Source organism: Trachurus trachurus, assembly GCF_905171665.1.
Source record: "Trachurus trachurus genome assembly, chromosome: 11".
NCBI lineage: Eukaryota > Metazoa > Chordata > Actinopteri > Carangiformes > Carangidae > Trachurus > Trachurus trachurus.
In genome coordinates, this window is record NC_139904.1 from 14,099,800 (window position 1) to 14,125,692 (window position 25,893).

The 25,893-nt window shown below is 40.2% G+C and overlaps 3 protein-coding genes across 4 annotated transcripts; all 3 read right to left on the bottom strand.

The window, feature by feature from the left end:
• Positions 1–229: 229 nt before the first annotated feature.
• rps5 (ribosomal protein S5) lies at positions 230–3,594 on the bottom strand. Its single transcript, XM_083981971.1, has 6 exons — positions 3,521–3,594; positions 2,406–2,509; positions 1,886–2,095; positions 1,157–1,285; positions 471–569; positions 230–346 (listed from the first exon to the last, which is right to left on the bottom strand). Coding segments are annotated over exons 1-6 (612 nt in total). The 5' UTR covers positions 3,522–3,594; the 3' UTR covers positions 230–277.
• A 2,297-nt stretch (positions 3,595–5,891) lies between these two features.
• On the bottom strand, positions 5,892–11,139 carry ppt2b (palmitoyl-protein thioesterase 2b). Its single transcript, XM_083981627.1, has 8 exons — positions 10,666–11,139; positions 9,258–9,411; positions 8,408–8,503; positions 8,071–8,178; positions 7,758–7,841; positions 7,094–7,178; positions 6,812–6,866; positions 5,892–6,389 (listed from the first exon to the last, which is right to left on the bottom strand). The coding sequence occupies exons 1-8, from the start codon at positions 10,828–10,830 to the stop codon at positions 6,246–6,248; spliced, it is 891 nt and encodes a 296-aa protein (XP_083837753.1). The 5' UTR covers positions 10,831–11,139; the 3' UTR covers positions 5,892–6,245.
• A 1,391-nt stretch (positions 11,140–12,530) lies between these two features.
• On the bottom strand, positions 12,531–25,383 carry cratb (carnitine O-acetyltransferase b). Of its 2 annotated transcripts, XM_083982088.1 has the most exons (16): positions 25,342–25,383; positions 25,019–25,218; positions 23,997–24,224; positions 23,093–23,211; positions 22,412–22,465; positions 20,381–20,546; positions 19,423–19,597; positions 17,693–17,783; positions 17,164–17,251; positions 16,976–17,076; positions 15,811–15,930; positions 14,985–15,107; positions 14,707–14,842; positions 14,548–14,610; positions 14,317–14,454; positions 12,531–13,337 (listed from the first exon to the last, which is right to left on the bottom strand). In XM_083982088.1, the coding sequence occupies exons 2-16, from the start codon at positions 25,067–25,069 to the stop codon at positions 13,134–13,136; spliced, it is 1,857 nt and encodes a 618-aa protein (XP_083838214.1). In that variant the 5' UTR covers positions 25,070–25,218; positions 25,342–25,383; the 3' UTR covers positions 12,531–13,133. The 2 variants fall into 2 exon arrangements, with proteins under 2 accessions (XP_083838214.1, XP_083838213.1); XM_083982087.1 differs by having other exon boundaries at positions 25,019–25,377.
• Between the last annotated feature and the right edge of the window lie 510 nt (positions 25,384–25,893).

The following is a 25,893-nucleotide window of genomic DNA, read 5'->3' on the forward strand; positions in this document are numbered from 1 at the left end:
TTTAGCTCACTTGGTAGAGCTGCCGCCCCATGTTGAGGCTACAGTCCTCACTGCAGGTGGCCCCGGTTCGAATCCCGCATCGGACAGCCCTTTCCGCAAGTCATTTCCCCTCTCTGCCTCCCCATTTCCTGTCTCTCTCTCTACTGTTGATTAAAGGCAAAAAAATAAATATAAAAAATGATCTCCTTTATGAAGGTGAGATGAGGTTAATTGAAAACTCAAGGAATCATTGAAAATTTCTTGGGGTTTTATTTGTTTTGTTAGAAAGCAAACATGTTTAACGGTTGGACTTGGCGACTCTCTCCAACTCGTCCTTCTTCTTGATGGCGTAGGAGTTAGATGAACCCTGAAACAGGAAATTCAAAGATCAATAAGCATCATCACATTAAAAGGACACAACTTCAGACTGGCGGTATTAATAAAAACTTTGATCAATGACATGTTCACAGTGGGATTTCATGACGATTTACCTTAGCTGCGTTGATCAGCTCATCAGCCAGACACTCGGCGATGGTCTTGATGTTCCTGAAAGCAGCTTCTCTTGCTCCTGTGCACAGCAGCCAGATGGCCTACGAGACAAGACAAGAGAGACAAGAAGGTGAGACGGGCTGACGAATGAACTTCAGGGGAGTGAACTGAACACTTGACAGGTAGAATAATGTATCTGAGTTGGTGATTGACTGGGCCACGAGGACAGGCTACAGCCAATGAATAAGCAAAGACAGTTTCCTCTGCGAGCACTCTAGCACACCAGGACAATGGGGAGGTGTCCAGGCGTGACTCTAGCCTCGGTTTGTACATTTCATACATGTGTTTATTCACCTCGGGAGCATAAAACAAGACAAAATGAACACTTTAATGTTGATTAACTGAAATCTACTATCAGACAAGAGTGTATACATTGCTTTTGTATTCCCCATTACAATTAAACTATAAACTTGGTCAGTGTGCAGTCAATATATTATATATATTATAGTCAATGTACTATTCTTAATGCAATCAAAAAGCTAGTTGTGTTCTTCCTCACTCTACCAGATGTGATTAGTATCTTTGTCAAGATATGAAAATGCAACAAATTTATATCTGGGGTATAAAGAACTTTGTACAAAAGAAACAAAAAACAGTTTTTAGTTGTAAACGGCTGCAGATATGTTACCTGGTTGACTCTGCGGAGGGGGGACACGTCCACGGCCTGCCTCCTGACGGTACCAGCACGACCGATACGGGTGGAGTCCTCACGGGGTCCACTGTTGATGATGGCGTTCACCAAGACCTGCAGGGGGTTCTGGGAAGAAAATGTAACAAAAAATAAGATTTTAACTAAACTGTCAATGAACAACAACAACAAAAAAACACTATATGTGACTCGCAACGTGCTGGTAATCTGTTCCGATACAACTACCAACTACTTCTGTTAAGTGCATTAAAGCTGGAGCATTTAGGCATGATAATGTTTAATTGTTAAATCATGTGTCTAAGTTGGTGATTGACTGGGCCACGATGACAGGCTGCAGCCAATGAATAAGCAGAGACATTTTCCTCTACGAGCACTCTAGCACACCAGGACAACAGGTCATGTTCAGGCGTGACTCTAGCCTCGATATGAATTGGTAAAAGCATTTTTATTAACATAGTTAGTTATGTGAATTTGTAAATCATCAAGTTGCATACTGTGAAAAGGGGCAAACAAACAGTGTAGCTACTTTATAAGATTTAATTTTAAGGCTTCTTTATACGGTTTGTATGGTCACATTGATCAAAGGAGCAAGAGACAGTCACCCTTCACTGACCTACAATTATTTCCAAAGTAAATCTATCTTGGTTTAACAATATCTATTGTTTTTAAATCAAATCAAATGAAACGTGACGGTCCGTGGTTGTTTACCTCTCCGGTCAGCAGGTGGATGATCTCGAAGGCGTGCTTGACGATGCGCACGGTCATCAGCTTCTTGCCGTTGTTGCGGCCGTGCATCATCATGGAGTTGGTCAGACGCTCCACGATGGGGCACTGGGCCTTGCGGAAACGCTTGGCGGCATAACGTCCTCCAGAGTGTGGCAGGTACTTGGCGTACTTCTCCTTCACGGCAATGTAATCCTGTAGCGACAAGTGAAAGGTGGTTAAAATATTGTGGCTTACTACTTTACACAGATTTAGGCTGAGAACGCACACATACAACAAGTATTAGGAGATGATCATGTGTCTAAGTTGGTGATTGACTGGGCCACGAGGACAGGCTGCAGCCAATGAATAAGCAGAGACAGTTTCCTCTACGAGCACTCTAGCACACCAGGACAACAGGGCAGTGTTCAGGCGTGACTCTAGCCTCGATATGCATTGTAAGAGCATTTTTACTAACACAGATATCAGCTCATACACAGAGCATCTCTTAGGTGGTGCTGCTTACCTGCAGGGAGATGTCATTGATCTGGACATCGTCGGTGCTCCACTTGCCAAAGAGTTTAATCTCTGGGGTCTCAGCTGCAGCTGGGGCATTCTCCCACTCAGTCACTGTTGACACAAGGGCAAGAAGTTCAGTGTCAAGCAAGGAAGGTGCAATTTAAGACAAATCTTTACATTTAGGCATGATAATGTTTAATTGTTAAATCATGTGTCTAAGTTGGTGATTGACTGGGCCACGATGACAGGCTGCAGCCAATGAATAAGCAGAGACATTTTCCTCTACGAGCACTCTAGCACACCAGGACAACAGGTCATGTTCAGGCGTGACTCTAGCCTCGATATAAAATGGTAAAAGCATTTTTATTAACACAGTTAGTTATGTGAATTTGTAAATCATCAAGTTGCATACTGTGAAAAGGGGCAAACAAATCTAAATGTAGTGTGAACATCGAAATAAGTCTCAGGTAAGCTAAAGATCACAAAATCCATCTCACTGATAAACACAGGTAAGTTACCGCAGCTCAACAACTTCCTTAGATAAGACACGCCTGTGTTGGGATATGGAGAAAACCCTGGGTTTGATGTTTCGTTAAGCAAAATATATATATATACAGAACTGCGAAAAGAGGCTGTGTAAACGAGTGCCAGGTATAATTTGGTGGTAATAAAAGACACCCGTGGTCTGAGAGCTGCAGGGCCGGAGCTGAAGCCTGTTCCCTCCACCGGAGGCTGAACTGAGACACGGCAGCTCACAAACGACTACAATCCGGCGATGTTGTACGTTACTGGTCAACAATAACCATTTCTTAAGTTAAACGAGCAAGCTTTAAACTAATATCACCGCCATGTTCAGAGGTAGAGGACGCTAATGGAGGTTTCTGACGCGGCGGCTCGTCCACATGCCGCATCCACGCGTGCTAGCCAGTTAGCCACATGCTAACGCCCAGCGGTGTTGTACTCGCTCGGTCACATTTAAAGGGAATAAAACACACATTCCGGCAAAAGTGAGCGTCTAAATTTGTATAATTCGGACAACTAGAGTCCATAGTGCCTCCTTGTACCCACCATTATTCTTTTTAGTGGCATATAAAGCGAGTAAAAAGTGATTTTTCGACTCACTTGTGTCTGCCGCTCCGTGCTACACTCCACACAGACGGGAAAGGGCCTTTCTCGGCGCCGTGTGCAGATATCCGGTGGAGGGGTCGGTGACTTCCGGTGCGCAAGGCATGCATGGAAATGTAGTGAAATTAGCGTCTGACGCTTTAAAGGGATAGTTCACCCAAAATTCAAATGTTGTCCTCCGTGCCTTCTCTGAGTTACAGCGAGGCTCCGTGCAGCAGTGCAACAATCAGGAACTCCCTCAGACCAGAATAGATTTGATTGGTCAAAGATACAGGGAGCTGTAGGCTTGTTTTTATGACTCGTGTATCCCCTATTTTTGCTTTGTTTTGTTTATTATTGGTGACAGAAGCTTCATTCATTTAACCCCTGTCCTTATTTTATTGATTCATTCATTCATTCATTTAGGTTTATTTAATTCACTGAGCAATACAACTGTTGAAATGCAAATACAGAATCTCATTTTGACTGAAAAATATCAGAGAAGAAAAATCTTATGTCACCTGCCCCTCTTTTTCAAACCCCAATACAGTAACATGATATTCTTATGGTTTTATTCTGTATTACACATGTGTTTGTGCATGAGAGGAATTTGACACAGAAACCAAAAACTGATGTCCAAAACTGTCATTTATTGAGGAATTGACATTTGACACCTTTTCATTTGCAGATCAAATACTGTAGAAATTGTGGGGCAATGTCAAAATAGTAATTTATGTTTTAAGTTTTAAAAAAGTTTTCATATCCACATTAAACATCTGCAAGAAGACTGAACTGAGAAGGACATCCCTTAAATCCATCAATTATGCAGTTACTGAGGGTCAATCAATTTGTACAAGCAGACATTGAACAAATAAAGCAACAATATTAAAACAATACTTTCAAATTTAACAATTTTAAAGTTAAAAAGTCTTCCCCTCTTAACTCTTTCCCTTCTCTTGGTCTGATTAAAACATTGTGCAATGCAAACCTTATGTCTTTTTAGAGAAATAACAGACATTTCCTTTTTTGATCTCCTTTGAGAAACATTTGTAAGTACAACAACAGGCATCAATAAACATACGACAAAATGTATAACAGTTAAGAGAAACACATCCCTTTTTTCCGACAGAGATAAACAAACACGAGGGTTGCTCAAACGCCTGAGATATCTACGGTAAATGCGATGGGAGGTAAAGAGTGCCACGAACAATAGTTTGGTGGACAAGTAAACACTAATATATCACTGCCACTCTCCAGCCACTCTCTTATCTCCATCATTATTTTTAGCACCGTCACTAAAGGCAGCGTTTCATAGCACTTCGGTCATGGACATGTGACATTGAGGCATGAGGGGAAATTTTAAGGCTCGATCTACTAAAGCAACAGAGTACAGCTCCAAAGCACTGCATGATAATGATAACAAACATGATATTTATGGTTAGATGTGGCCACTAAGTTAAAACAAAAAGGAAACTATGACCCCCCACCCCCCTCCCCTCCCCCAGGACTAAAAATGGAAGGATAAAAAGATATAAATTACTGCATCACAAGATGAGCAGGGCAGTGAGTCTGTACATGTAGAGGACAGGACGTCGCTTAGGCACTGTTGTGTTGTGTGGTGTTTCTGAGGTATGTGTGAGCAAACACACACAGACACACACATGGATATACTGTATGATGTATGTGGGCTCTGTATTTTAAAGCAATAAACTCATATTTTCTGACAAGTTAAAGGGGCACTCCGCTCATTTTTTGATACACAGAGCTCTCTCTGTGTACACATAACAATTTCCCCTGGAAGACGTCCATTGGGTTGTTCACATGATAAAGTTGTCTAAAGAATATGAAAAAATAGTTATAGACTTCATATCATTAGCTAGAGGTAAAGAGTTTGTCAGATGTGGGTCTTGAAATTAGATACTACTTGGTTGCATTGTGAAAATTGCAGCATACAAGGGGGTTTGGAAATAAAGAATTAGGATCCCTCGACCCCTGTTCCATTGATTTCTCTCTAATCCGTCTCTTGCAAACTTCATTAATCTGCAACACCAAATTGTTGGGAGTGCTCCTTTAATGTCTGATTCCCTTGCAGACCGTTATAACATAATAGTCTTCATGAGGTTTGATGGAAGCCTGTTTATCTGTTGGTTCCAACAAGATGTGTATTGTAAAATATTCTTCAGCACACAGACAGTGACGTGCTGGATTTACCAGAGAGCAGCAACGCAGTTTTGAATTATTAAATAAACAGTCTGACATTTTGGGAAATGGGCTTATTTGGATTAGAGTTTGATTATTTTCAGTTAGATGTCAGTATGGCCGATTATCTTAGTTTGGCATAAAGACTGTAAAACTTGTCCAAAGGTTAAAAAAAATGCATGTTATAACCAATTTCTTTGTATCAAAAGGTCAAGTGTTTGGCTGCAGCATCATATCAATCAGATATGAAAGTGGCATTGATCTTCTCATTAAACTCTTTGCAGGAAAACCAATAAGCACAATTCCCAAAACACTTTATCAACAGAGAGTACGAGGAAAATGGATCTTGACAATACTGTTTGATTTCAAGTGATCTCTGTGAATGTAAATCAACTTACGTCCTTCAGAAACGACTCAAATGTCTGTGAGGATCCAACACAGTGAGTTTCACACATGGTGGAAGTTAAAAGCTTATAAAACTGCAAAGTGTGTGTGTGTGTGTGTGTTTATGTATCTGTGTGTGTGTGTTGTGTGGAGGTTTGTGCTACACCAGCCATTTCTCCATACACATGTGGAACACGGTTTCGTTCGAGTGCCACTGGATGTGTACGACGCCGGGAAAAGAGCAGACGATCAGATCACCACGAGCCGCCAGCGTCTTCAGGCCGAAAACGTCTCTAAGGTACACCTGCAGCGAGAGGAAGGAGCAGGAGTCAGTGCTCTGGGTAATCAAGTATGTTTATATTTTGGCAAATTGGCATCATTAAAGTATTCAGATTCAGATTTTAGCCGTTCCCGTTTGCTAAGCACCCACATTTACAAGTTCTCAGGCGACACATTTCAGTTATATTTCCATAATTGCTGATGAATTAGTCAGGGTTATTTGTCAAATTGTGACATGTTCTTTGTTTGAAATGTTATTTGCTCTTGTTTCACCAGTGCAGTGATACTTTCTCCTTGAAAATCAATGTGTGTTGGTGGTATGACATAACAAACTGAGGTGTTAATGATGCAATATAACACCAGTATTTATCACAGAGGGAACTAAAAGAGACAAAAATGTGTGTGTTGTATGTCTGTATGTGAATCTGTTGTATGATTTCCACTCACGTCTTGGTGCTGCATCTCAACAACAGTCTCATTGTCGTCGTAAAATCCAAACTGGCTGTAAAACATGACGGAGATAAAGTGTGAGCATCACATGAGAGTCATCAGATCATCACAGTCGGAACAAACAAAGGCCGTGAAATGAAAACAGAAAGTGTTAATCTGTGTAAAAACAGACTCTTACATTAAATCATTAATAATGTTTGTCAGATTAAAAAAGGAAAAAGAGATTAAAAAATATATATATACTTTTGAGAAATCAAACAGAACAGAGGATGAACTCACCTCGACTGCCAGGGCGTGATGACTCCGTCGTCCGGTCCTCCGATCAACACCAACTTACTGATTTTGAGGAAGTTTTTCTTCCACTCTGAGGTTGAGAAATAAAACACTCTGAGTACCCCGTTTACTGTATATGATTATTACATATCCTCCAATGTGGGCATTCACACACATGCACACTGTAACATCAGTTTACAATACATTTGCACCATAATTATGTGTTTTTAGTATTATTATTGCTGTGGGTGTAGTATTATAAGAAGCAGTAACATATTTAACAGAGTCGACAGTATAGAACTCATATAACTATATCATATCACTATATTCTTAATGGTGTTTTTGGTGCTTTTTAAACATTAAGTTAAAAATTCAGCCCAAAAAAACATATCATATTGTCTTCTGTTCATGCACATTACAGGACGATGTCAGTAGTGTGGCATGCCATTAAAAAAATATAAACACATTGATGCCCAACAATGACCCTGAGTATCTGCTTTGCTGTTGTTTGACTTGTTGTCAGAAACAACAACCTTCTTCTACCTATTGATTATTCTTTCTGGGAATCACACGGCTCTACTTGGTCACTAAAAAGATAAACACACACCTGACATGAGGAGCATACATATGACACTTATGCATGAGCTTCACCCAGAAGGAATGTGCTGACCTGTGGCGTTTGGATTGGGTCTCTCGCTGTTGAGCAGAGCCAAATAATCACTGCTGTTCACGTACAGGTCTCTGTGGTGAGGATCTGCAGGAGGAGGAGGAGGAGAGAGGACAAACAAACAGTATGTCAAAACACTTGTTTATGAAGCCTCATGGTGGTTGTGATGGTGAAGGGTTGAGCAACACCAAAGTTTAATGTCTCTGCATCTGAAGGAAATAACAACAGTGAATGTCTCATTTTAAAAGTTGGACAAGCTAAAACAAAAAAAATATCAGTGAATTTCACAACATCTGTGTTGCCAGCTGTGTCTCACCATTCCAGTAGTTGCAGATGGAAATCCTTTGACCGAAGGAGGTGTAGCAGAGGTGGTAGAGGTTGGACTTGACAAACTGAGGGAAGAGGTACTTTAAGTAGTCTGTGTCTGAGAGGAAGGAAACAAGAGAGCAACAGCTGCATTAGAAACAAGATCGAAACCTAGAGAGAAGAAACCATCTGTAATATGTTCAACCTGCAATAACTGATCTCATGCCATGGTCAACGTATTGGTTATTTGCACATCCAGTCAATATTATCTTAATTTATGTTTGTGCCCAGTCACTTATAGCCAATTCAAACATGATGGCAAGCCCAGCCTCTTCAGTCGGACTCACCTCCGTACTGTCCGGCCTGAGGCGAGGACAGAGAGATGAATGAGTGCACGTTGTGATCAGACAGCGTGGAGAGGATTCCTCTGCAAACCAGCCCACCTGTAAAAACAAAGAAGATTTCCCATCAGCCTTTCAGGGCTTGGACTTTATTATTGTCATCATTTCTCCATGGTGAATGTCAAAGGCCTACATTCTCTGCAAAACAAAGAAGCGTCAAAAACCTGGAGATGGTAAACAGTAACAGTTATATAAAATTGAGAAAAAGAAAAAAGAAATTCTCATAACGTAGAAGCAGAAGTTAGAAAATACTGGGATGTTGGCTTGAAAGATTTTGACACTAAACAGCTGCAAATACATTTTTGTTAAATTGACATGTTTCTTAGGTTTAAACACTAAACACTAATATTTTTCACATTAATGTTACTGGAAAAACACTTCAATCTGACCGTCAGTGTTTATACGTATAAAAAGTAGTAAATATAAGATATGAATCTAAAATCTACAGTTCCTGACAGAAATATTCGTGTTTTATGGTAAATGTTTACCCAACTTGCCCATGAGGAATTTACTACATGTGTATTGGTGCAATAACTTCTTCCCCTGGTTTTTTATAAAGTGGTTTAAATTACAAGCTGCTGACCGGGAATTTCCAACTCCTGACTGAAGCTGAAATCAGAGTGTCATAAAGAAGAAGAAGAAGAATCAAACAAAGAGAAATAAAGAGTCACTCTGAGTTGAGGTTCTGCATGAATGACATTGCACCTAAATCACATACCATGCGGTTGTACAATGTTAAAACAAACACCACACGTAGCCTATGTCTCGATTCATCTGCACAAACGCTCTCACACACCTTGAGAGTAGCAGATGAAGTGAACTCCTTCTGCTGCGTTTTGCATTATCGGGTAAATAGCAGCTTTGAATCCCTCCACCTGCTTCCACATGGGCTGCAGACTGGCGCTCCTGTCGAACAGGTCGATGATCGTCACATTGGTTCCAGGATGAGTCTGCAGGTGAGAGTGAGCGTGTCATTTCATTAGTGCCTGTGGGGGGAGAGCGTCTTTAAACAGCTACAAGATTCAACAAGCCAAGCCTCAGTGTTAAAACAAAACAGCTAAACGACTGCCTTATCAAAGATCCTTGCGGATGTTTGGCTTCTAAGTGATCAGGATGGGCTTTTAAAAATTGATGGGGTTAATAGGGCATGAGCAGCACTAAGTAACTGAAGCAGAAAGAGCGGCGTCTGAATTTCCGGTTGCAATTGCTTCTGGTAAGAACTTTCAAAAGGCAGCGGAGGTGAAAATGAGGAAGTAAACCTTGGTTTTACCATTATGAACGTCTCCAGAGTCGCCACAAAAACCTCTATTCAAACCATCACTGCACCACCAGCCAAGGATAAGGGTGTGTGAGAGGATTGAGTAAGACAAGTAAGGAAAGGGCATGTTTCTCTCCAGTAACATGCAATTTAACTGCCAATACTGACGACAGTGAAATCCTAACAATTACATTACAACTGGGCTAAAAGAGATCCAAATAAACAAACAAACATTACATTAAAAAAAGTGCAGATTCAGAATACTTAAGCACAAACTACAGGTAAAATTAAACAAATTAGTAGGCTACTCTGTTAAAACACCTTTCATTTACTCTCCTGCAGTGGTGAAAGAAGAATTGAGATGTTTTATCAGTAACAGTGTTGAAATACTTATAACTAAATGTCCTGTATTCAAAATTCTTATTGAAATACAAATATAAACATCAAAATCTACTTCAAGTACCCTTATAAAATAAATTTGGATGACAACTTAAGTTTCTACATCACTTTACATCAGTGATATCTTGTATAGGCTAAGTGGAGCTAATTTTAATTTTTTAGTACTGGGAAAGAGATTTGATTAATCAATACACAGATAGTAACTTTAGCCTCTCAGATATTAACATTTCCCGCTTTTTCCTGTTTTATATCATTTTAAACTGTGTATGCCAGACTATACAACACATCTGAAGACATTTCAAAGAATCTACTGACTCAAGCACAATGATAAAGTCTGTGTAGTGTAAAAGAAGCACAAACACACACTGCAGAGTGCAGGTTCAGGCTTTGCTGATAACATGTTGATATTTGCAGTAAGGCCTGCAGTGTGCACTCTTCACACCAACCCACTGTACAACACAGTTTACAAACGTCTCTGCACCAAACATGCCTCTAAAAAAAACTAAACAATAAACACACACACTTGCTGTTCATCCTGTACACTCACCTCGTTAATGAACCTTTGTAAATTTATAAAATCCCCTGAGCTGTCGAACAAACCGTGAACGATGATCACCGGCTTGTAACCGACCACTGCAGCCCAGAGACACGCACCGAGCAGCGGCAGCAGCAGCCGGGCGGTCCCGCTGCTCGCTGTCCTCCGGTTCGACATGGCAGAATGGGAGGGAGGGAGCCCTTCTTTATAATTCAAATTAATAATAATAATAATAATTTAAAAAAAAACACAAACAAAAAATAAAAGCTCGAAGGGAGCACTACATAGAAAAGAGACTAGGTGAAATAAAATAAAGACATAAATCCGGAGTGGTGTTAACGCTGCGCTCTCAGCTCCATTTCCTGAAGTCAACTCTTTTCACACTAAAACACACTCCGTCCTCCGTGTGTGTGTGTGTGTTTATCACTTAATAAAACATGGACTCACACACACACAGAGACGCACACACACACACTCCGACCAGCTGCTCTGCTCCGCTTATGTTGCTTTTGTTTGTTCCGGTTTTAACTGAACGTGAGTGGCGTCATTTCCGGTTCGCGCTCGTCCAATCAGCGCGAGGCCTTCACTCTCCTGGCTTCAGTGTGTTTTTTGTTAATGTACAATCCAGTGTGTGTGTGTGTGTGTGTGTGTGTGTGTGTGTGTGTGTGTGTGTGTGTGTGTGTGTGTGTGTGTGTGTGTGTGTGTGTGTGTGTGTGTGTGAAATGTTGTTGCTCCACATTATTTTCAGACAGCTGTACTTACCAAAATAGACAAACTTAGGGTTTACTCCACATTATTGGAATCAATATAAATTGATTATTTTTCTATGAATGCGTTTTAATTACAGTTTTTCCTCATTCATTCAAACGAGTAAGAACAAAATCTGCACAAAATCAGCTGTAAATGTTTCATTGTTCAAAACTGCAGTCGATACTAAGTTATCAAACTGGATAGTTTATAAAGATTTTTCCATCATTTGAGCATCACAGGTCAATTGATCCATTCAATTATCAAAAATAGACATACATGTACCGGTATGCTAAAATATATATATTGTAGCTTACACACATACATATGTATGACTGTGTATATTATGTAGCATATACATACATATCAACAACTCAGGGAGAACAGTATCTGACAGCTTGATTTCGAGCTATCACTGTATGTGTTCCCACCTTTTTCATATTAAACAACACAGTTTCTGTGACATGTTTTCAAGGTTTACAGGTCGGTGTTTCTAAACATCTTGGAGAACTCAGTTGATTCTGGTTGTTTTTGTGCTGCAGAATCAATGTATAGATTGAGTATTCAGTGTGTGTATGTTGTGTCCTCTGTTCTGCATGTCACATGCCTCTGTGTCAAATCTGCTTTTAAAAACTATTTTCATTTGTCTTTCATCAGATTGTTTTGTATTTTTTTTCCAAGTGTCTATTAATCAATACACAAAAAACAAAATGAATTGTACTGTGATTCCATCACAAAAGTACACCCACCAATTATTTCCATTATCAGGAGATTTGACAATTATTTTCTTTACTGTAATAACAAATCAGCTGCTCAGAGTGTGGGAAATGTCAAATATAGAGAAACACGTTATTCCCTGAGGCTAATGCTGAAACAGCTTTTACTTATTTCTGATCAACCATGAATAATAACAGCCCTGGGGTAGCTGCCTGTAATTTCCCAGGTTCCTGTTTCAGAGATCAGTGTGCATGACGTCTCATGGTTTATAGTGCATGATGGGTTAACTCTGAAATCTGCAGGTGTGACATTAACAAAGACACAACACACACCTGCCACGTGTTTGTACTTTCCTAATGACTGTTATTCTCTCTCTCTTCCACACACACACACACACAAAGCATTTTGATGTGAACCGTGTAGTAAAAGGCTTTATTGACCAGTCCTGCAGGCTGAGAACAAGACAACAGGAGCCGCAGCCTCTTCACACTCAGTTCAACATTCAGTAAATACAACAGGCGATCAGGTCGAGGAGGAAAAACCTCACGTCATTTCTCTGCACCGTCACCGACGACGACAACAACCAGCTCTCCGGCTTTTGGTCCTTTTCAAACTGTCTCGTCGACCCACAACATCAGAGTGCGACACGCGAAGCATATATAGTATATTCTTATGTATCCTCTGAGGAGGGCACCGGACAGGACATCTGTCATCTCCTGACTTGTAGAGGGAGTGCAGTCACTTTCAACACCCAGGCTTTGGCCTTGCTCTGATTAATGCTGGAGTGTCACGTTGGATTCAACTTTGTTTTGCTTTCATCACTGGAGCAGCAATAATGCAGCCTACTGCTCAGATCTTGCTAGAAAAAAGATTTTTTGCTTCATTAAAAGCTTTAAAAAAAAAAAGCATCAGAAGCAGCTCAGATATTCTCACTCGCTTGCAATCAAGACAAAAACAAGCCTCATCAAATTGTCAAAATGAAATAAAGTACAATGTGTGTGAGTGGGTCGATCCCTCTACGCCGTCGGCTGCAGCAGCTCCTGCAGCTGACACAGGGTGTCCTTCAGGATGAGGGCCAGGGTCTCGGCGTGAGTCTCCTGGCAGCAGTTGAAGGCGGTGATGGAGAAGTGGACGTGGTCCGCCTGGGGGTTGTAACAAATGGCGTAACCGTCGGGAACCAGGGGCCCGAAACACATCACGCTGTCCGTGTTCGCAGGCACCTGAAGTGACGGGAGAGACGTTAACGGTTAGAGCTGCACTGACGGGATGTTAGTGCTAAGACTGTTTTTCTGATATCAATACATGTGTACAAGTCCCAAAGCTTTAGAAATGGCTTTGTAAACTCTTCCAGGCTGATAGATTTTTTTTTTTTGTCTTTTTTTTATTTTATTTATTGAGATCATGGTGTGGTGTGTTGGTTTTTGTGATCTTTAAGCCTACTTTTCTTCACTCAAACAGGTTCTATTTAATTGATTTGTTGATTCATCAGGTCTGGAGGTGATCAGGCCAGGGTGGAGAGTGAAACTGAACTCAGCTTTCCAAAAGATTTTGGTTTTTCACAGTTAGTTCATGATTTTGGATAGCCTTTTTTTCCCTTAATAAAGGAAATCATGATTTAAAAACAGCATTTTATAATTACTTGGGTTATCTTTGTCTAATATTGAAATTTGTTTGATGAACTTAAATATTTAACTGTGATTATTATGCAAAGAAGTTACAGACAGACAGACAGATAGATAGATAGATAGATAGATAGATAGATAGATAGATAGATAGATAGATAGATAGATAGATAGATAGATAGATAGATAGATAGATAGATAGATAGATAGATAGATAGATAGATAGATAGATAGATAGATAGATAGATAGATAGGTGTGTGTAAAGGCACATTACAACAGGCCAGAAAAACCAAATCAGGAGCCAACAACCCATTGGATTGATGGCACTTTGAGAAATACAATCGGAGCTGGTTGACTGTTGGAAATTGGAAAAAGGAGGTTTTTATACGCACATCATGCTGTATTGAGGTGCAGGGCAATAAAAAGTATCGTAGAAAAAGAGAGGGTTGCCCGCACACTGCTGATTGAAATATTCGTCCAATGCGATGGTGGAGTCATAAAAAAATCGGACTTCCTGTTGCGCTGCTTGACTTTACAACCTTCTGTTGATCAACAAACACAAACACAGGAACTCACCTGTCCTGTTCGGAGTTTCCAGTGCGTCGCCAACCCGTACGCTGTGTCCATGAAGATCTTGGGAATACTCCGTCCTTCCTCGATGGCCTGCAGCTTGAGCCCGAGCAGGTGGCTGTCGATGCCGTGTCCCTTCAGAGCCTGAACAGAGCAGGAAAAAAAAAAGAAACAGGAGATGAGTATTCGTCAGGTAGAAACAGATAAAAACTGTTCAGTCTGATATTGTTTGTTTACCTGATTAGTCAGAGCTGTATAGGCGTCGACAGCTTCTCTGAACAGTTGTAGTTTTGCTTCCCGCTGCAACGCAGAAATATTTCACACTACGATTACAAGTTACATCCCAAACCGAATAAAATCAGTGGGAAGAGAAAGAGCTGGCTTTACGTTTCTTACCGACACAGACTTATTAGTGAAGGCCTGTATGAACTTGAGTGTCTGATTCGTTGGCGAGCGAATAAACTCTGTCCTTCCTCCTCTAAACATCCTCTGAGAGGCGATGTCACTGGTGGGACACACCTCATTGTGAACTCTGAATAAATAAAAAAACAAAAAAAAGGACAAATATGAAAATGACAATAAATAGCGTTGGTTTCGAATTGTGGATTTTTCTTTCGATACAAACAAAAAAACGAAAAAGACAAAGAGTCTTTTGATGAGGTCATGTGACTGACCTGTAGTAGGCGAGCTGCAGGGCGACCTGGATGAAGGAGTTGGGACTCAGCTTGTGCTTCTTGGGGAGCTCCTTGCCGAACCTCTTGAAGTTGAAGACGTTGACGTCGAGGTCGTTGATCAATCTGCAACAAATTTAAATTTATTATTAACATTAGATAATTAAATTGTTTGACTTAATCTTTATCTCCATGCTCAAGGTTTCTGTTCATCACAATATATTACCAACAATTCACATACAAGGTAGTTCTTGTTCATAAAGCAAAGAAAAATACAAGCACCACAGAAATCATGAATGTAAAAAGTAGAAATTTACAATTCAAATGTGCAAATATCTTTATGCAACACACAAATACAATATAAAAAACGAATTATATATATCATAGCCTGTATTATAAATGTTTATTAAGAGGGTAAAGGGTCAAGTCAGGGTAACATCTGTCCAGTTCATGTGCATTTTGTGTTCCTCCTTTAGATCTGGGCAGCTCAGTGATTTATTATGGGAAACCGTCTAGACTAATGAGGCCTGTGTGTTTGGGTTGTGGTCAGGAAATAAACACCTGGATCACAACGACAACTTCTCAGTGATGCAGTGGAGAGAGCGAGAATTTTTCTTAGCGTCAAGGTCACATGAACTCAGGGGAGATAAATGTGTTTACACTCGCGCTGCTTTTTCCTTCAGGTCGAGTTCACCTCAGCTTTGTTAGATCTGAAAAGCAAACATCCAGCTTTGCAGTTTCGCAGCGAGGTATTCTTCTCTTATCACGGGACTTTATTACGTCCACTCCCTTCGCCCTGTGCAGGAGAGAGAGGAGAGACTGAGCTTACATGTCCAGGTTCTGCTTGGCGTGCTCAATGTCCCTCTTGATTTCTCGGTCTATGTGGAAGTAAAGCTTCTTGGGCATCGGCAGAGGAACCAGCGGTGCTCTCTTTGGATCGGGCTTCTCACTGCGGAAAAACACACATCACTAAATCAGGGGCAATATAAATCCACCTCTCCTCCACCTCATCTACTACTTTAGAATGACGAATCATATTGTCCATCATCATATCATGTCATTTATCCCACTCTGTAATAACCTGCACTCTGGACTCTGATCATCTTGCAATATTGATCTGCCATTTTTGCACTAGGCACACACCTCCAGGTCTTCACTCCACTGTATTATTATTAATTTATGTCCACCGGTAACATTTTTGTGTACAAACTTCACACATTACTCCTGTAAACTTCCACACACCCCAATCTGTGCAACAGTTGTTTTCTGTCTTACAACAAACAACAATGTGTATGTAATTTTTTTTTTTGTACATAACTGTAAAGAATGTCTCTTTCTGTCTTGTTTTATACGTTTGTTTTTATATTTGCATATTTTTCTATCTGTCTACTTGTATGCTTCTGTAACAACCACATTTTCCATGTGTGGGATCTATAAACAGTCTTATGTCTTATATCATACTGTATTGCATCGTGTTGTTTTATATCATATTAAATAATGTATCTATGGTATCGTACTGTATTATAGAAAATTATATCATATCGTATCTTCACTGCAGTGATAATCATTGTGCATCTTAGACTTGGCTGCATGTGTTTTGTAACAGACCTGCTCAGGGTGGTATGTTCCAAGTTAGGTCACACAACATGAACATCAACACTTAGGTGGAGTATAGTACAGTATAGTGAAGGCTGCCTTTCATGAGCTTTGTTTCAGTGTTAAACTTATAATTGTAAAATTATACTCGGCAACATTTCCCACATGAGCACCACCCTTCATGGTGAACTCCCCCTTTGTCTCCATTTAAAGTTTAAATTGACTCTCTAGGTGAAAGCATGTACGTACGGCAGCCAGCAGGGACAAATCTAAGACTGTGTATTGTAGAGGATCTCAAAGCATGGAGAATGGCAGTGACTTTAGACTGAATATAGAAAGTAATACAAACAGAAAATAACCACAAAATCTCAGGAGAGGTCGCCCTCCCCGCAGCTCACCAGTAGTCCAGGATGTGGTGCAGCAGCGTTGCTACGGGCGGACCCTCGGCTGTGGCCTGTTCATACAGGAGACCCCATGAGCCGTCCTCACCCACCACAAACTGTTCAGACACACACAGAGTCAGTTGGTTAGTTAGGTGGTTGATAATATAATCTGTGACTTTTCCTCGTCATGTGTGATCGATCACCTGCAGCGTTTTGTCGAACCAGCGGTTTCCGCTGTTGGAGAACGTCCCGCCTCCGTGCAGGATCTGAGCTGCTTTACGACTCGCATACCTGTCAATCAAGAGAAATGTTAATGATTAAGGATTTCTGAAAATCACATCTGTTTTTTTCCTTAAATACAAAGCAGATTCTTTGCATTTGTGACTATTTTCTGATGTTTTACAAATCAAACCAATCGATTTAGCAAAAGTATGATCAGATATTATGATTGTGATGGATGATATAACAGTTGTATTAAAAACAAAATCCAACTATGTAACATTTTTAGACATAAAGACATATCAAATGCAGGAAGTGGCAAATGTTCACCATTGCTTAAGATCCAATGTCAACAGACAAAACAATTATATCAGAGGATTACTCAACATATTTAGCAAACACCGAAAATACCTTAGTGTGTGTGTGTGTGTGTGTGTGTGTGTGTGTGTGTGTGTGTGTGTGTGTGTGTGTGTGTGTGTGTGTGTGTGTGTGTGTGTGTGCGCATGTGTGTACTTCTCATCAGATATCCTCATCACTGGAGAGTCCAGGCACAGGGAGAACAGTCCCGTCTCTATCAGCCGCACTGATTCCTTGTTGAGTTTATCTGAGTCAGACAGAGACAATAAAAACAGACACTGAGCTTCAACCGAGTCCACAACACTTCAATTTACATCTGGTTCCATCCTGTCACCGGGCCGACACCGGGCGCACAGCGGAGGGTTTGTTTCTCTACTTGAAAAAACGTCCTTACAATTACATAATAGTTTGTCTTATTTTGACCCATGGACTACGAATCACACACACATTGCAACACTGCCGACCAAAGCATCCCATTGATTCACTAACTGGAACTGATTACAGTTCCGCCTCAGACCAGTATGCTAAAAGAAAAACATTTCAGAAGCTTGCTTCAGATAGGTAATCATCAATCAATTAAAGTCAGTAATCAATAACTCAGCTTCCTTTTTTTTTCATTCTGAGATAACTAATTCCTCTCTATCTGTACATAGATAAAACATGCTAAAAGTGCTAAAAAATAAAGGAATAAGGTATAACAAGTTATAATTATTGTATCCAACTGCTTGTTTCTTGCAGTAAACAAACACAACTGAAAATAAATATAAATAAATCAAAAACATGTGTTTGCAAGTCATAAAAAAAAACACAAAATTTTGCTCTATATTTTTTACATTTTTACTTTTGCTCTTTTTCAAGTACATCTTTCTACATGTTGATTATTGCAGTGCATTGAAATGAAAGCAAAACAAACTAAACAAGTTACGGTTAACGTTGTCAGCTAATCAGATGTAATCAATGGGTTCAAGCTACTAATTATATTGATTGATTGATTGATATCTTTATTTCGATCATGTAAACGACAGTGTAAAAAATAAATAAATAAATAAATAAGATAAAATAATAATATAATAAGTGAACAGAAAAATGTATACACAACATCTCATAAGCAACGCAGTTTACATGAGCGAAAAGGAGTAGGAAGAAGTATAAACTTATCTAATCCTACCCCTATAATTTTAACTATATGTTCTAATTAAACATTTTACACATTACACATTTTAATCCAAATAGTAAGTAATCAAACACCTTGTGTGAATTATTCAATGTACCTCTGGAGAATCATTTCTTTATGTCTCTTTTTAAACATGATTACACTCGAAATGTTTTTGATTTCAGTACTCATATTATTCCACAGTTTTACTCCACAAATGGTGATACAGAAACTTTTCTTTGTTGTGCGAGCTCTACCAACCTTTAGATTTGATTTCTCTCTTAAATCATAACCTTGCTCTCTTTCATGAAACATTCTCTGAATATTTCTTGGTAGCAGATAGTTCCTTGCTTTATATAATACTTGGACTGTTTTATGCTCCACCAAATTAAACAATTTTAGAGTTTTAGATTTCCAAAATAAGTCATTGGTGTGTGCCCCATAATCAACCCTGTGAATAATTCTCATTGCTCTTTTTTGCAGTATGAAAAGTGGCTGAAGTGCAGTTTTGTATGTGTTTCCCCATGTCTCTGTACAGTACTCTAAATAAGGAAGAATCAGTGAGTTGTACAGAATATAGAGTGATTTATGATCTAGGACATGCTTATATATACTATATAAGCATATATGCTTATATGCTTATATAGTCTGTATAGAATATTATGTACAGTATATGTTCCAGTGGTGCATTTGGATGTATAATAAAGACAGTGTGTGCGGAGCGGCCGTCTACCTCTCAGCAGGCGGTTGTAGGCCTGGCCCCAGGTGTGGCGGTGCTCGCTGGTCAGGATGCCCATCGGCTCCTTGTCCGTCTTCCAGGACTGAGACCGGATCCTCAGCAGCTGAGCGTGGATCTGACTCTCCGTCATCCGAGAGCCGTCGCTGTTGTAAACCTCCAGCTGGAAGAACTGCAGGGGGGGGGGAAAAGGGACATAGACAAACACTGATGATCAGTATTTTAGAGTTAAATCTGAGGGACGTTAGCTCTAACTGTTAGCTTTGATCAACACCGTACCACAGAGTTTATTGTGTTTCTGAGAGACAGACAGTCTGACGGTGAGTTGTGTTCACAGTAAACACATGAAAGTGATTTATTTAACTTCTTTCACAATCACCACCCACACAAGAGTTTTGGATTGCAGCCCCCTTCGGTTTTAGCATCTATTTTTGGCTTGATCTGACTTTGTCAAGCAGCAGTTTAACCATTGGAAAAACTTTTTCCTCAGATCCACTGCCTCAGTTTTACACAGTAACTACATTATAACTTGGTAAAGCTGAGCACGAGCTGATTCGGCAGCCAGGTCTGTACAACACATGTGAGTTTACTTTATGATACAGCAAGGAAAAGTCCTTCTTGGCATTTTATTGTGGAGTATAGTTTAAATCCAAAGACTTCAGATTTAATATCCATGGGGCTGGAGGCTGAGAGGCCTGAGATCAGGTCTGTTTTGATTCCTCCGTCTGCCAGGATCTCTAATCCTGCAGGACGAGCTGCTGCCAAAACTCTGAATACACTAACAGAGCTTCTCGTGAGCCCACGTGACGTCTGTTTACACAGCTTGGTGCATTTGTAACTGGTTTTAAACTCCAGGCCTGACTGCACAAGACCTGACATGACTGCTATGTCGTACAACCTGTAATCCAGTGGGCGAAAAACTAAATCTGACATCGGCATCTTCTGCTCGGCCCACCTGGTAGTTCCTGACGACGGTGATGTGCGTCGGCGAGCGGCGGGAGCGGCCGTGGTGGGCGATGTAGTCGTGTTTGGGGCCGGGGATCCTGCAGGAGGAGAAGAGGAGCGGGTAGAGCTCCATGCACAGAGGCTTCCCTCGCATGTACTCGACGGGCAGCTGCCCACTGACGGAGAGAGAGGGAGACGAAAGGTTTTCACTTGTATCTGCTCACAGTAACAAGACATCGCAGATCGGGATGCAGATTCAGATACCTCAGCTACGTTTTCACAAGTTTAACATCTGCAGAACTTTGTGCACAGAGCTTTTAGCATTCCGCTTTAAAGTCACATAAGGTAGTGATGGTGGAAACAAAGAAAATACAGTGCTCTTAAAAAGGAGTTTTAGATGTTTGGCATCTGATCATCCCTTATCATTCTACAGCAAGACGACGACGCACATAAACAACCAGACCCAGGAAGGGAACCTGCCCGGACACTAGTGCTGTGGTCAAGACCTCCTAACCCAAGACCGAGTCAAGACCAAGATTTGGAGGGGGTCAAGACCGAGTCAAGACCGAGACCAAACCAATGTGAGATCATTATTAAGACCATCACTGTATTCAGTACAAGTACTTATAATAATCATGTGGCTTGATATTTGCATTATTCCTCAGCTAAAAAGAAAAGATGATTTTATATAAAAGCTACTGTATAGCATATTTATTTGAAACAAAGTTTGGATTGAACAAAATGACCATGTTTTTGAGATGGTTACACAAGCATATACTTTTGTAGAATAATTTTAATTGTCTTAAAGTTATTAAATGACACTACATAAACCAAAGTGAGGGAAAACCAAAGAGAGAGATATTTGTGGTTAAAAAAAAAGATGCCACTGCAGCTGTGGTCTTGACTCTTGAGTCCAGCTTGACAGAGACCGAGACAAGACCAAGTAAAAATGTAGTTGATTCCAAGACCAAGACCAAGACCTTGAAAGAATGTGGTCTTGAAACTGGTCCTGAGACCACAACACTCCCGGTCACCAGTCCATCACAGGGCTGATATATTCAGACACGCAATCTCACATACTCACATTCACACCTACAATGAATTTTGAGTCACCGATCAACCTAATGTGCATGTGTTTGGACCGAGGGAGGAAGCTGGAAAACCCTGTGATTTGGATTCTGCACTGGGGCATATTGTGATTCCTGAGCTATGGACTCTAAATAATAATCAAATTAAAGTTACAATGGAGAAAAATGCAATCACTATCAGATTATAATACTAATATAAATGTCCAGAACTAATCAAATGCTATAACTGCAACACAGGCTGATCTGTGTACAACTTAACGTTTCCTGCAGGTCTGGGCCAAAGAGTTTTCAGCACATTTGTTGTTTTCAGTAGTGAGCCGTTAACATATCCTGTTACAGAGAGCGTGGCCGAATAAATTTAGACACAGATCAACTTCATTAAGCGAAGGATACGCTGCCAGCCAGGCCGGGGGTGAAGCATTAAAATAGAAGCGAGCGACGGAGACTGTTTGACAGCGGATTAAAAAGACAACAGAGGATTAATGCAGCAACAGAACAAAGGTCGTTCAGAGCTGTGAAATCGCTTCATGGTTTATCACCATCTTAATGACTGAAGCAGATAATTATTATCAGCTTGTTGAAGGTGGAATTAGTGAATCTCACACGTTGACTTCCTGACCCTCGAGTGATTATTACAATACTATCATGACATTATTACACAAGGACTCAGTCAAACCGCTCTTCCATCCTCAAACCTTCAACCTGTCAAACTTTGTAACTGTATATTGTACACATATAAACCTCTGCCAACACAAACACATACACACACATGGGGTGAAAACATCCCCAGCCGCTCAGTCACTGCTGGTAAATATGCAGCATGGAGTAAAAATACATCTGATCCAGTGCAATGTAAGTACATTTACTCCAGGACAGTAGTTACTGTGTGAACAGTTTTTTACATGTGTGCTCTTGAACACTTCTCCTCCTCAACTCATTAAATGAAAACTTACGTGTTTATTTTGGCCTTGAAGTCCAGAACTGCTGCGATCAGTTTGGATGCAAACCTGAGTGGAGAGGAACATGTTGTGGTTGGTATTTTATTATGTAACACAGTCGGTCAGATCTCCCATTAGGGGGCATGCAGCGGTGCAAATCAATCTGTTTGTATTCAATAAAATCTGCTAATGATCACTAAAGCAGAACACAGCAGAATTAAAAAGCACTGTGCTGGCTTTTCAATGAAAATGATGCATCAGCATATTTGTAACTTGAAAGAACCTCATAAAAATTACCAAATGTTTGAGTTTTACAATTAAAAAAATAAAAGCTTTAGCCAGATTTGCCCTGAAATGTAATGGGTTCTTCTTTGCAAGTCCAACAATTTACCCCAGACTTCAAAGAAAAAAGTGCAAAATCACAGTAAACAATGTGGATCTGCCCCAAGACATGAAGGGCTCCATGCAACATCTCTCCTGCAAGTTCAGTGCAAATCTGCTCACTTTTTTCCCCACAGTAACGCATGTGAGCAGCTGCATTTTCTGTAGGAAAACTGTTTATTGTGTCTTGAACATATCGCCACTAATCCTTGACACTCATTCAAATAATATCCCCAAGTGTAACAACTGTCCTCTGGTGTTACCCTGTTGTGCTGAGTCACTGTTTTTGACTCATATCAGTACGTGTTGACTCACACTAACTGGCTCCTCCAGTCGTTGTAATCTCTCCTGGGCAGAGAGATGGCCGGGTTCGAGTGCACGGGCAGAGGCTGTCTGCTCTCCAAATAGGCCCACTGCACCCACCAGTCTGAGATCTGCAGGGGAAGGAGAGACCACACACACAGAGAGGACGTCACTGTGATTATGATTCAAGAGTTTGTCACGGACAGTCGGTCTGAACAAACCCACAGCTGTGATGTCAGGAACTGGAAACAGCAACTTAGGATGTACACAGGATATGGGAAAACATCATTTTAAAGTCCCAGTCCCATTTTACTGTAAACGTATCATTAGAATATGATTTGAGATTAGGATTTTGAGCCAGATGTGTATTTGAACACAAGATCAGCAACCAAGAGCCTCTCTGTAGTTTGGTGTAATTGTGCTAAGTGTTTTTATTTTTATTGTGAAGGACTTTGTAACTAAACTGTCACTTTAAAAAGTGCTACAATAAATTAATAAATCACCTCCTCCTACTCTCATGTGTTGAATTTTGTAATACACATACGGACATAAGGACCTTTATTTGTCATTGTATTGCTACAGCAAAATTATGTTGGCACTCAAAAATAACAGACACACATATAACCATTCATCATCACATATAAGGTAACATAAGGTATTAAAAACAAGGGTAAATAAAAAAAAGTGCAAAGTGCCTAATAATACACATTATTATGAATATAATTACCGACAACAGTTGTGCATAACCACAATCTGTGCTTTGAGAATATTTATTTATTAAATGTTCCTATCAAAATAACATAAATTATGTTTATATTGGGAAAGACAATGCTTTCCCATAGAAGCTTTATCTGCACTGTAACACACCTGTCACTCTTCACACACACCCACAGGTGCATAGAGCTTCCACACATACCCAGTTCTTGTGGTTTCTTGCTCTCCTCTCCAGCCCGTCCTGCAGCTGCGCACCGAGGCTGCCCGGCCGGCCGAACTCCTGCACCATCCTGCGGGTGTGGCTGAGCTCCTCGGGGGGCAGCAGGGGCTCCAGGGCCCTCAGGTACCCCTGCAAGGTGCCGGCCAGCGGGGGCACCGGCTGGGCGGGCACCGAGGAGAAGAAGCAGCACACCTCCTGCCTCAACGAAACCTATGGAGTTGAGAGAAGGTAGACTTTTTGGTTATTACTCTCCAATTGTTATTATTACTCTCTGCACAACTACAACAGTTTATCTGTATTCTATTCTGTTTCATTCTTTTTATATAAATCCTAAATTGTATACAGCATATGCATATTTTTCTCTTTGTTAACAATCATACATTTTTGCCAATTCATTTTTTGATTGTTAAATTTGATTTTTTTTGACTGATTGTAAGATCTACAACAATTTGCACAATAACTTTACTGTATTCCATATATCTATCTTTATCTTTATTCTATTGTATTTTATTCTTTTTATATAAATCAAAAAAAAAAAACTGTATATAGTATATGCATTTTTTTTTTTTTTGCACTAGAATATTTCTCATTTTATTTTTTATTTTATTGCTACCTTTTACTATTTTTAGTACCTTTGTGTCTGCACCTGACACCAAAACAAGTTCCTTGTGTGCTGTAAACTGACCTTTACTGCTCTTGGCAATAACAACATTTCTGAATCTGAAAGACTGAAAGGGATTAATATAGCCATGTTGTGTTATGCATATGCACTGCAGAAATTGAAAAACGTGCACATTGTAATTAAAAAGTAACTCTGCATGTCTGAACAATTCTAAATGCGGGGCACGACTTTAACTTGGGCGTATCAAAAAATAGGAAGTGTGATAGATATGAGCGCGCAGACAGACAGCAGACAGGACATGCCCAGCTGCTGCCTCGGTCTCTGCACTGTTTAGTTTAGCAGCAACAAATAACAGCCACAGTGTTGTGTCAGCTCGACTCACCCGGGACAGCCACGCTCTGCAGGCTCCGGGCTGAATCTTCCTGAAAATCATGTTTCCTTGAAGAAATCACAAACCCGCAGTAGCAGCTCGGTGTTTATGCTCGGTAACTTTTAGCACAGTTTAGTTTCCACAGGGTCAGATCGTCCACTTGAAGCTCAGCCCTCCTCCCGCTGCTTCTTCTTCAACGAGACTCGTCATCGCTTCATTTAAAAAAAAGAAAGAAAGAAACAACACTTTCAGACAACTTCTGTGTACGAGACAAAGATAACCCTCCTCCTTGCGCTCGTTTTGTTCCTTCAAGCTGCGGACATGCAGCGATTCACGTACCGGACCAGACTTAAAACCTGCATACAAGTCCGCACACGTGTTGACGTAAAACTGTTTCCGTAAACAGCTACGTGACATGAAGCCTCGGGTGCGTCACCGCGTCTGGTCCACGCGGTGTCGCTGTTTGACCTCAGGAGAAACTCCACCTCCGTGTTTATCCACCTGCTTGACCTTTGTCTTTGTCCCCTTCAAAACAAAAACTGTCCTTCATTTTTTGAAGATAAAAAATGTAATTACGTATTTTAAAAACTGTTCTATCAACAACAGCAATCTAATTGCAAGCTGCTTGAGCTTTGACCCCTTCAAAACAAAAACTGTCCTTATTTTTTAAGATAAAAGTTTAGTCCAAAGAGTAGAAAATTACTTTATTTAAAAAAAAAAAAAAAACTATTAATATTAATTAACAAAAACAACAACAACAATCAATACTAATCAACTGCTACTAAAACAGGCTACACATTCACAAAACTATGGTTTTCATAGTTTGTTTATGCTTATAGACATTATGATTGTAATTTTTAATAGGCTAAGTTTGTGTATAATATCAT